The following is a 12,733-nucleotide window of genomic DNA, read 5'->3' on the forward strand; positions in this document are numbered from 1 at the left end:
CATGCCTTACTCTATGGTTCACCCCATAGAGTCACGTGACTCTATGGTTCACCCCATAGAGTCACGTGACTCTATGGTTCACCCCATAGAGTCACGTGACTCTATGGTTCACCCCATAGAGTCACGTGACTCTTGCCCTCACTCGCTGTGTCCGTGTAGAGCTGACGGCAGGCGGCCTTTCTGCAGGCCGCCACTGGGTAACGCTTTATATTAAGGTCCTTGTAATAAGCCTCAGTTAATAGGTAATAAGACCCTTATTATATGCTTTTTAACATGAATTGGTGTTAATAAGCCTATATATAAGGGTTAATAATAACATAATAAACATGTTTATTGTGAGATTATAAGACTTTTATAAGCACTTGTTAACTTGTTAACTGATAGCTCAATAACATAAATAAGTCTTATGAGTTTCTTATAGTTGTTAATAAAAGCATTACAAACCCATTTATTGAGTCTTACTAACGCGCATGTTGAGTGAGTGTGATGTGTTTGGTGCCTCATATCAGATCCTTTAAAGGCTTTTATTTTGAAGGTTGTGAAACCGGAAGTTATATTTATGCGAGTGGCTGATGGCTTGACGCCTATGCTTGAGAGGGGTCTGGTGTCAGACTCATGGGGGAGTGGAGCTCCACTGTAGAACGGAAATACGTCACCTCCACTACCCACTAGGAGCCTCCAGCCACTCTGCCCCCTATTGGACTAGTACAACACTCCATGTGTGTGTGTGCACTATCGCTTGGAGCAGCCATTCTCAACCTTGGGGTCCCGACCCCAATTGGGGTCGCGAGATGATTTCTGGGGGTCGCCAAATCATTTTGGAAAAATATCAATTTATTTATTTTTTATTTTTTATTTTTATCAAAATGAATGCAGCGTCCGACCGGACATTAGAAGGACGACGAGCGGTTGGTCTCAAACAGGCATTTAATTACTCAAAACCAGTTACTGTCAGAGCGAGTGAGCGAGCGAGAGCGAGGTCTGCGGTCTTGGCCATTAGCTCATTTACTTATTTTTGTGTAGGTAATATGTTGTCAAATATGTTTAAACTTAAATAAACCACCTATACAAGTAGTTATGTCTCGTTGTATTAGTTTGTCCTGTTATTGACATAATGCGCAATATACACACAGTGTGTGTGTGTGTGTGTGTGTGTGTGTGTGTGTGGGGGGGGGGGGATCGCGGACAGCAGTGCATGTTAAATTGGGGGTCGCGACTCAAAAATGTTGAGAACCACTGGCTTGGAGGAGCTACGCGAAAGAAGGCATGTCTTGTGGTGAATCATTTGTTGAGTAGGTTACAAAGCCACGTCTTAGATGCACAAACACATCATGGTCACTGAAATGTGATTTGATCTTCGATCTAACTGACCACTAAACACAATAGTACAAGAACATATTGCATTTGGTTTCTTTGTTAAAAGTACACAATAGCCGGTGGAAACACACAAAATGATCGGTGGATGTTCGGAGGGAAAAACACGTAAAACGTCCAATTACGTAGATCAACAGAACATTACCCTACCCTGATGTATGTTCACATACATATAACAAAGACATAAATAACACAAACCTAGTATCTGTCTGCGGTCAAGTTGTTCATACAACTTACTTCCTTATTCAAGTGGAGGTGACGTATTTGCGTTCTTCAGTGGAGCTCCGCTCCCCCATGAGTCTGACACCAGACACTCTTGCTATGCTTGACGTAATGTTTGACGATCGTTTGGAGAACATGTCGGAATCGTCAGCAGCCCAAACAAACAACCGACAGACAAACGACAGGAACAAGCACAGAAAACACGGATAAGAGGAAGAGGTCCGGACTGGAGGACGACTCTTCTGGTAAGTTTAAGAATGGAATGCTACGGTAACGTTAGCTGGTTCTAGCTAGCTAGTTGTTTGCTAGTGAACTTTTTTGCCTTACATTACTTTCTTTCAGAGGCTTTGGCGTGCTCAATTGTTGAGCTACCGTTTAGCTTATGCTATCATATGAAACTAGGTAACCAAGCGTATCGAATGGCGCGTTCCAGGCAACCCGTAACTCGTGTTTTCACAACCTTGTACCCGTGAAAGTGCCCTGGAACGCCAAACGTCAAACCCGTACCCCACTACCCGTGAACTCGTACCGGATCGATGTGCTCCCAGTTAGAGCGGTTGACGTCGCACACATGAACAACAATGGCGGCCTCTGTTGGTACTATCTATAAAATCTAATAAATCGGTTGTTGGGACATGTTTTACGGTATGAACGTCCATATAAGTGGCATTTTTTCAGGCGCAAAAGTGTTAAATGCACCTGTGACGAGATCCAAAGTGTTGTGATAGGCGGAGCTCCCCCTGTAACATATATGACCTAATCTTACACGTGAGATAATGTTTTGTTTTTCAAGATAATTGATTGGTCAGTAGGCGGTGCTTTTACACACTGCTCTAGTCACCATGGTGATACAGCGACGCTAAAACAGCCACTTTGGCTTCACAGCATACCCTGGCTTTGAGCGCAACATACCTCGCTAACCCGCTAATCGAGGTTCGTGGTACAGCGCACAAGAGCCGCAGAAGGGCTTGTTGTCGTGACTTGTGACTCGCCTGGAACGCTACCAAGTCGTGAGTCGTGACTTTAATTCGGAACTTACGGGTTGAAAAGTGTCCCTGGAACGCAGCATAATACATGATAATACTAATAATAATAAACAGTTGTGTCATGAATCCATGTCTACACGGCTTAATTGCTTATTGTAACCTGTCTGCTAACTCTATTGTGGTCAATGTTCTTTGAGTTTCTTTATACAGTAACAAAATATATATTTTTCAAAAGAGCTGTCTTAAAGTGTGTTTTTGTGTTTTACCGCCATAACATTGTATTTACAGTATGTGTAGTTTTTTTTATCTCACATTTTATCAACCTTGACAACATATAGTACTCATTAACTGTTAATAAGTGTATAAAAGGACTGTTTTTTGTTGTTTTTTGTGCTTGACCCCACTCTAACAGGGACATTTGGTACTGAACATAGACTGTTTCGCTATGTAATAAACAGGATGACATTATGCCCTTGCACTTGCAATAAGCTTTAGTTTTGTATTTACTGTATTTGCTTTGATTACATTTGAAATAAAAGTGCACTACTTTTGAATTCATTATTGAATTTTGTGCATCACAATGTGATTAATCGCAGGAACTCTTGCGATTAATGGGGATTCAAACTTTTCATCTTTGTTCACTCCGGACTGCAGGGAGCGGTTGGCCGGTTGAACGCTGATTGGCTGTTACGTTACGTCACTCAGGGAGTGAACGCTGATTGGCTGTTACGTTACGTCACTCAGGGAGTGAATGCTGATTGGCTGTTACGTTACGTCACTCAGGGAGTGAACGCTGATTGGCTGTTACGTTACGTCACTCAGGGAGTGAATGCTGATTGGCTGTTACGTTACGTCACTCAGGGAGTGAACGCTGATTGGCTGTTACGTTACGTCACTCAGGGAGTGAACGCTGATTGGCTGTTACGTTACGTCACTCAGGGAGTGAACGCTGATTGGCTGTTACGTTACGTCACTCAGGGAGTGAACGCTGATTGGCTGTTACGTTACGTCACTCAGGGAGTGAACACTGATTGGCTGTCATCACGCGACTGAGGCGGCAAAGTTCAAATATTTCAACTCAAGCGACGTGTCGCGTCGTGTCGCGCTACTAAATCCTCGTGAACGCGCTGGCCCGTGGCAGGGCGTTCATGCCGCGCCATTCATCAAGTCGCGCTGCAGGTTTTTCTAGCGACAAAAGTCGCCTGATACGCGTCTCTACGTTGACTTTGTACGGAGTCGCGTCGCCCCGTCGTTTTTGGTGTGAACGCACCGTAACACTTTGAACTTTAAACCACGGAGAGGTCCATAGCAATGTTACAGCTGACATGTCTTTATCTGGATGGAAAAAAACAACTAAACAATTACATTAAATTTGAAAATTGTATTTCATTTTTATTTGGCATACTACTTGCTAATGGATATTGGCAAATAGCCCAAAAGAAATCGTACAAGGAAAATAATTGTCCACCATTTTAAATGTGTGCGTATTTATCTAAAAGACCATCAAAATGGTGAGACGGCAGGTGCATTCTGGGAGCTCCAGATGAAGGGGCCACATTGTGCCCCTCCGCTTGTCAACTGGAAACCAATGGCAACGGCGCCAACAACAACAACAACACACTTATCAGAAGCCCACATTCTGGGCTTCTTCTCTCATGTCCCGGAGCCTGTCGCCACGGCAATGATGACGAGTCACACAGGCAGGGACACAGATGATCCTCGGCTGTCGGTGGAGATTAAGGAGGACTCCCGTCTCTTCCCAAACACCCCTTTTATCCAGACAAACACAACAGGAAGTGAACAGGAAATTCGGCCTGCTCTCTGCGATACTGTTCAGCAAAAAAAGGTTGTAGTACGCAGAACATTCCTCCGGCAATGCTGATATTTCTCTGGTTCAGCTCGTGGAATATCAAACGTTGTTGTGTCAACCGAAGAGGGGATCAGATCATGTGGTCGGCCCCTATAGGGGCCCCCTGGGGTTTAAAGCTCCAGGAGCTGGTCGGGGGAAAACCGAGCCACACCGTTCAGCACCGAGGTGGTGGAGCCAGCGTCAGGCTATTGATCGGGAACAGGCAAAGCCTTTCTGCTAAGTGGAGCCTCGCTCCCCACAGCACGTGGGGAGGGGCTGCTGGAGGCTGAACCAGAGGTGGACAGGGGAGGGGAGGGGAGGGGAGGGGAGGGGGAGGGGAGGGGAGGGGAGAGGAAGGGAGGGGAGGGGAGGGTATAGTGGCACAGTCAGCCTCCGAAGGGAACCGTGCTAATGTACATGTTTTGGGAGGAGGGGAGGGGAGGGGAGGGGAGGGGAGAGGAGAGGAGGGGAGGGGAGGGGAGGGGAGGGGAGGGGAGGGGAGGGAGGGGAGGGGAGGGGAGGGTATAGTGGCACAGTCAGCCTCCGAAGGGAACCGTGCTAATGTACATGTTTTGGGAGGAGGGGAGGGGAGGGGAGGGGAGAGGAGGGGAGGGGAGGGGAGGGGAGAGGAGGGGAGGGGAGGGGAGGGGGGGAGGGGAGGGGAGGGTATAGTGGCACAGTCAGCCTCCGAAGGGAACCGTGCTAATGTACATGTTTTGTGCGCGCCCGGCGCTCTAGTCAATTGGTTTTAATGGAAATCGTTACGCTTCATGGGATTGTGTGTGCAGGTGTCTGAGCGTCACTCCAGGAGTGCGACTGTGTGTTTGTGTGTCTGCGATTGTGTGTATGTCTGTTATGATGTATGTGTTTGTGTGTGTGTGTGTGTCCATGCGAGTGAGTGTTTAGTTAGCCTCTCTGGTCCGGTCCGTGGGTCTGGTCCGGTCGGAGACATCTTCATCCCCCAAGAACTCTGCTCGTATCATCTCTGGAGTCAGACACACAGCCGGCTCCTCTGTACTGTTACACACACACACACACACACACACACACACACACACACACACACACACACACACACACACACACACACACACACACACACACACACACACACACACACACACACACACACTCTACTTCAAGCCAATGTCTATGAAGCTGCTTTTGGGAAAAGTTGAGGACTTTAAGGCTTAATTAAGGGCTCTCACAGTCTGTCCCCCAGGGCGGGGTCAGTGTCATGGGAGGGGCCAGTGAGGGCTGGGGGGGCCCTCTCTGGGAACAGGTCTGCTCTCAGGTCCAAAGACCTTCAGAGAGGAGCAAGAGGAGGAACAAGAAACAAATCAACAAAAAGGAAAACACTGGAAGTACTATAAAGCATAAGAACACTGGACTTATTTTTCTCTTGGCCACTAATAAAACAAGAATATACAAATCAGATTGTACTCCTCCCGCTCTGAACCCTTTAGAGAAACATGAATATATGTACAACAGGGTTGTACGTCGCTCTTCCAAACCACTCAGAGGATATGACACTCATCTCTCTTAGAGGAACAGAGCCTCCTTTTTATGGACCAATGCAGCAATCAGACACTGAAGTCATCAGAGAGGAATAGGAGCCATGGGGACACTTCATGAAGAAGGAGATGTTGGCAGATGTTGGAGCTAAATGGATATCAGCTAAAAGCAGTTTTGAAGCACAGGTTGCTAGACTGGGTAGCCCCGCCCATTCTGCCGGTGATCTGAGTTCGCCCTGCAGAAGGGTCTGGAGAAGAGCAATGCATTTCTTTCTTCTCTAGTTTCTTCTCTAGTTTCGATACGTTTTTGCAGGAGCCAATCACCAAGCTGGCTTCTCCCCCTGGCACGCTATTGGCTGGTTTAACACAATGATGACAGGGAAGTGACGGCAAGCAGCCAATTGCGTACAGAATCAATTTAACTCCGCCCGTTGATCACGCCTCTGGTGCTGAAGAAAATGACAGCAGCGTACCCAGACCTACGATTGAGCTCGGTCTGCCAATAGCCAGGCTAACAGGTCACTGCTCTCCTGAGAAGGGCCACAGCTGGCTGAGGAGGAACAGCAGCAGCAGATTACCTGAAGAGTCGGCTAACCTTTCAGACGCTTCGCCAGAGGGGCTGCTTCAAGAAATATCCCTGCTGCTCAACAACACAATGAACCGCATTACGGCCGAAAAAACACCTTGTTAAAAAAAGATTGGAAAACAAAGTGTAATGCCGTTAACTACCTCATCATGAATCCCTCAGGGAAAATACAATAATTAAGGAAAAGTAAGAAGACGTGGAAAGGTGGATGGGCTGAGGGGGTAATTTCACCCACTACACTACACTACTGCTTTACACTTTACACACAACGCTCAAAGATAAAAGTCAACGGGAAACAGTAGTACCCTACACACACTAGTAGCTCAACTAGTACCCTACACACACTAGTAGCTCAACTAGTACCCTACACACACTAGTAGCTCAACTAGTACCCTACACACACTAGTAGCTCAACTAGTACCCTACACACACTAGTAGCTCAACTAGTACCCTACACACACTAGTAGCTCAACTAGTACCCTACACACACTAGTAGCTCAACTAGTACCCTACACACACTAGTAGCTCAACTAGTACCCTACACACACTAGTAGCTCAACTAGTACCCTACACACACTAGTAGCTCAACTAGTACCCTACACACACTAGTAGCTCAACTAGTACCCTACACACACTAGTAGCTCAACTAGTACCCTACACACTAGTAGCTCAACTAGTACCCTACACACACTAGTAGCTCAACTAGTACCCTACACACACTAGTAGCTCAACTAGTACCCTACACACACTAGTAGCTCAACTAGTACCCTACACACACTGGTAGCTCAACTAGTACCCTACACACACTAGTAGCTCAACTAGTACCCTACACACACTAGTAGCTCAACTAGTACCCTACACACACTAGTAGCTCAACTAGTACCCTACACACACTAGTAGCTCAACTAGTACCCTACACACACTAGTAGCTCAACTAGTACCCTACACACACTAGTAGCTCAACTAGTACCCTACACACACTAGTAGCTCAACTAGTACCCTACACACACTGGTAGCTCAACTAGTACCCTACACACACTAGTAGCTCAACTAGTACCCTACACACACTAGTAGCTCAACTAGTACCCTACACACACTAGTAGCTCAACTAGTACCCTACACACACTGGTAGCTCAACTAGTACCCTACACACACTAGTAGCTCAACTAGTACCCTACACACACTAGTAGCTCAACTAGTACCCTACACACACTAGTAGCTCAACTAGTACCCTACACACACTAGTAGCTCAACTAGTACCCTACACACACTAGTAGCTCAACTAGTACCCTACACACACTAGTAGCTCAACTAGTACCCTACACACACTAGTAGCTCAACTAGTACCCTACACACACTGGTAGCTCAACTAGTACCCTACACACACTAGTAGCTCAACTAGTACCCTACATCAGTGGCGGCTGGTGGTTTTTAAAGTGAGGGAGGAAGGACTGTGCGCTTGGTTGCCATTGGCCTGCTTGCACTGTTAGTGGCGTATGGTGGCATAAGTATGTGAGAATCAAGTTGTTTCAGGGTGTTTTGGTGAAGTACAAAATAGCAGGGAGGGATAATTATGTGAATAAAATGTATACAAATCCACCAGTGGCAGCATTGTACTTTGAAAGCTGGTGGGCAGCATGTCTTGGACTACAAGGGCAGAAGGAAAGGATGCAAAGCCAATTAGTTAAATCAGGCCTACTCTTGATTTGTAAAACTAAATTAAAAAATCTGGGCCTATCATTGGGCCTATTTTTGCCCTCAATGACTGAAGCAATTGGTTGTAATTTGGCTATGTTAAATTTCAGCTACAATTGTTTTAAGAAAAATGAAGACACAAGAAACAAAATGCCATTTAAAATGCACCATGCTCTGAATCATTCACTAACATCCTTTCCACAATTAGGGGTGGGAATCGAGAACCGGTTCCTACTCAGAACCTGTTCCAACTAACCAATTCCATCGGAATTGTACACCTCCAACGTTATCGATTCTTCTTATCGATCCCTGCATGACGTTTTCTGGTTTTCTCGTCGAGTGCCATGTGTTCAAAAGCCTGCGTACGAGTCAAGCGCGCTAATCAAGCGAATAATATATCCTGATTCGAAAATGGATAACGCACGGAGCAGCCAGCCTGAGCGGTAAACTGCGACCCCAAGTCATCCCCGCCGACAGCAACACGCTGCATTTTTGGAGAGACGGGCTGCAATAAACCCGCTTCTCTCAACATTGACGCGCAAATCCCTGTGTGCCAGGCACGTCTGTGCACTCCCAACATGTTCGTGTTCTCCGCCGCACGTAACACTGAATAAAAAGAGAGCCACACTTGATCCAGATCAAGTTATGTCTCCTGTTTAAGTTGTCACGTCATTGTTTGAGCTGTGCAGTTCCGATTCCGTTTTAGTTTTTCATTGCATAGCCTCATTTTGTGATATGCATAGTGGCACTTTATATTGATTAAGTTTATATACTGTTTCAAACAAAGAGGATATGGCCTTAGTCCTGTTTATGTCTCCTCTTGTCACGTTATAGCCTACATTTGTGATTGAATCTCTGTGGGGGGGGGGGGGGGGGGTGATGATGACACCGATAGCTCTCAGGCAGCTGGCCCCTCGACATCGGCTCAAGTTACCCCTAGATTTTCTTTCCTACTCTATATCCTGTCATGGTGTTGTTCAGTATGTAAAAAATTAAAATGTAATGGTTGCTTTTGGTGCAGAAGACTGTAGAACTTTTTTGCCACTCAATGAACTACTCAGGAATCTGTAAGAGAATTGATAAGGAATTGGATCGATAGGCAGAATCGACAATGGCATCGATGTTGATAAAAAACTTATAAATTCCCACCCCTATCCACAATATTAAACAGAACGGTCAGAGTAACAAAAAATTAAAAGAACAAGAACATCATTTTTATTTTTTTAATTTATTTAACTATTGACATGGGCTGTAAGCCTAACTTTGTTTGAGGCAAATGTGGATGTTAATGGATGTTTGAGAATGTTGTTCAAGGTGTTAAGCCAAATAAGATTGAGGGACTTAATTTATAGATCAAGTCAATCCTCCTCTCTGTTAGTGTTAAAGATATCAGTGACCTGGTCATACCAAACAGGATATTTTTTAAGTGATTTCAGAATAACGGCGTGTGTAACTCCACGTTTTCACCACCCTTTCAGACGGCTTGGTAACCCAACGGTGGAGTACCGAAAATAGCTAGACTCAGCTCGTTTATTTCGGCTGACTTTTGGCGGTGGAAACGCCAATATAAGCGAACCGAACCACACCGCTCGGTGGAAACGCCAATATAAGCGAACAGAGCCGCACTGTACCGCAACGAACAGTAGTGCACCGCTCAGTGGAAACGAGGCATACGACTGAGCAGGTTCGTTGGTTCTCGTAGCCTAGAGAGTAGAGACTTGGGATAAACCCTCCCTCCGGGCTGCTCCACAGCCAGGGCTCCTGCTTATTGGTTCATAGTGCAGCCAGGTCTTCTTCTTATTGGTTCATAGCGCAGCCAGGGCTCCAGCCTATTCGTGAATAGACGTTGACGCGATTCCGATCCCTCAGCTAGTCCCACCCCCTCAGAGGAGGCCTTTCCTCCTCTCTCCCACTGACTCCCATTGGGACCCCCTGCTGTTGTATGAGCTCATGGAGCCAGAGGCTGGTTTGACGCGGGTCAACTGTCCCATGGCGCTCCATATCCTCTTCATCAGCATCGGTGTGTGTGGCCCCCTTGTTTTGACATTTGTTTCTATGCTCTACTGTTGAGTAGGATCCGCTGTGACCGCGCCCTGTGACCGCTCACACTGGACCCCTCCGCTCACTTTGACGTGAACAAGAGAAGGATGAGTTTAAGAAGCCATTGATTTTCATTTCTCTCTTACCGTCCTGCCGTCCACGTGGCCATGGTGGAGAGAGTGGGCAGCTGGGAGAGGTTTCTCAAGGCGGTCCAATCAGGGCTCCTCCAGGTCATGAGACCTTTGATCACTTCCTGCAAGTAAGAGATACGCTGTGTAATCTTACAAACCCACCGATACAATATATATATATATTATGCTGTGTGCGTATTTGTATATTATTTATTGCAATTAGTTTGGTATACATTATACATTCACACACTCTAGTTACAAAGACATACATATGTCTCTTGCACTTCATGTATTTTTTGTCGTGACTTTAATAACTGCGACAAACAAACCATCCTCACTTTCAGGAGTATCATTTATTTCATGGCTTTTTACTGTTTATACCACTCTCTCTGCTGATACATGTTTATGTCTGCACATCTGCACTGTTGAAAAGATTTCTAAAATAAAAGTACCTTTTGGTCTAGATAGTTTTTCTTGCTCCTGTTGTCAGTAAACCTGCATGGATACAGTAGCAAAACATAGATATCATAATACATACATTTATTCGATCAGCAGATGCTTTGTTTTATCGCCCTTAAAGGGGTAGTTTGGGATTTTGGACATTGGGTCTCATTTCCAAGTGAGCCAGTGTGTTATTTATCATTGGAGACCGTTTTCAACACGTTTCATTCAGTCCTTATAGTTGCAGAAATCGCTGGTGCTAGGCTAGTGCAAGTCGAGGGGAACTGCTAGCCTGCCAATAAAAACACTCCACTCCACAGTACACCCGATGCAAACCAATTATAACGCCCGACTATCAATGTAAATGTCTGCGTTGATAGAATAATATTAGAAATAAAACTATCCGCTAAACTATGTATCGCAATGATGGCATTACATTTTGAGGGACTACTTTCTCAGCAGCAGCGGAATTTCACTTTGCTCCGGTGTAGCAACCAATTCACTACAGCAGAAGGTAAACAGAGAAGCGCACTCACTTGGAAATGAGGTCCGATGTCCAAAATTCCGAACTACCCCTTTAATCTATATCCACTGAACTAGCAGCTTAAATAGATGTTCTGTGAATTAGCTTTCACATACACAGGAACAGCCACATACATACAAGATAGAAAAAATATTGTACTTTCACTCCACTATATGCAACATTAAAGAAATGTACATCCTTAACGGCTAAATAAATATAGTGAAATTATACAATGTAATCTGAAATGGACCACTCTGCATAATGAGAACTTTTACTTTTAAAAAAGTACTTCATGTATTTTTTGACGTTAATACTTTTGTCCTTTTACTTAAGTAAGACTTGTACTTGTAACAGAGTATTTGTCCGGATACAGATGTGTTCTCCAGTGGGTGCAGGGTACCTGGGCAGAGGACAGAGGTGGAGCTCTGCGCTGGTCTCCAGGTACTGAGGGACGGCTTTGTAGACCTGCAGGCCCGGCGCTGGGTTCTAAAGGCCGAGCGGTACAGAGACAAACACATCGTCTACTTTATGAATCCCAATGGAGGAACGACCTTCTCTGCACTGGACCAACGCTACGCTACGACACCGTGACACTCAATCTACCCAGTATATTAGGATATCATATATTATACTGTATCTAAGAACATATGCTCACATTTATTATCAGAAAGCTTTTTTGCTTGAAAGTGTTTTTTTTTTTAGACTGTGATGCTTTGGTAACTCCATGAAATCCATTTTCTAGTGTGTGGATGGACGGATGAACGCATGGATGGACGGATGAAAACGTACAAATATCCGCGTGGGGTGAGCAGGGCCCGGCTGGAGGAGAGCCTCTCCTGGACCCCCCACTGGGCCAGCGGCCCGCTGGGCGCTCAGCAACTCTGGTAACAGCTCGTCCTGCAGGGGGCCATCGGCCAATAGGAGGCAAGGAATGGCGTGATGGACAGGTGGATGGATGGGTGGGTGAATGGATGGATGATGGGTGGATGATGGGTGGATGGATGATGATGGGTAGATGGGTGGATGGATAATGGATGGATGATGGGTGGATGGATGATGGATGGATGGATGATGGGTGGATGGATAATGGATGGATGATGGATGGATGGATGATGGATGGATGATGGGTGGATGGATGATGGGTGGATGGATGATGGATAGATGGATGGATGATGGATGATGGGTGGATGGATGATGGATGATGGATGGTGGATGGATGATGGATGATGGATGGTGGATGGATGCAGAATAAGTGACAGAACATAAAAGTAACTTAAGTAAGTAAGACAGAACGCCAACCAGAACCAAATGCAAAACCAGCAACCAGAACGACTCTGAATGGCACCAGGGTCGGCAACGTCGGTTTGAAGAG

General features: G+C 45.7%; 1 protein-coding gene across 1 annotated transcript in view; it reads right to left on the bottom strand.

Annotated features, from left to right (window-relative positions):
- Window positions 1-4,522: 4,522 nt before the first annotated feature.
- cfap221 (cilia and flagella associated protein 221) overlaps window positions 4,523-12,733 on the bottom strand; it is a gene marked incomplete at both ends in the record, with an annotated part of 28,884 nt that continues 20,673 nt past the window's right edge. Inside the window, 6 exons of the mRNA XM_084487994.1 lie at window positions 4,523-4,577; window positions 5,640-5,735; window positions 10,413-10,519; window positions 10,850-10,892; window positions 11,762-11,847; window positions 12,151-12,258. Coding sequence (XP_084344120.1) covers window positions 4,523-4,577; window positions 5,640-5,735; window positions 10,413-10,519; window positions 10,850-10,892; window positions 11,762-11,847; window positions 12,151-12,258 — 495 coding nt within the window. The remainder of the gene's footprint in view (window positions 4,578-5,639; window positions 5,736-10,412; window positions 10,520-10,849; window positions 10,893-11,761; window positions 11,848-12,150; window positions 12,259-12,733) is intronic.

Source organism: Micromesistius poutassou, assembly GCF_964030765.1.
Source record: "Micromesistius poutassou genome assembly, chromosome: 24".
NCBI lineage: Eukaryota > Metazoa > Chordata > Actinopteri > Gadiformes > Gadidae > Micromesistius > Micromesistius poutassou.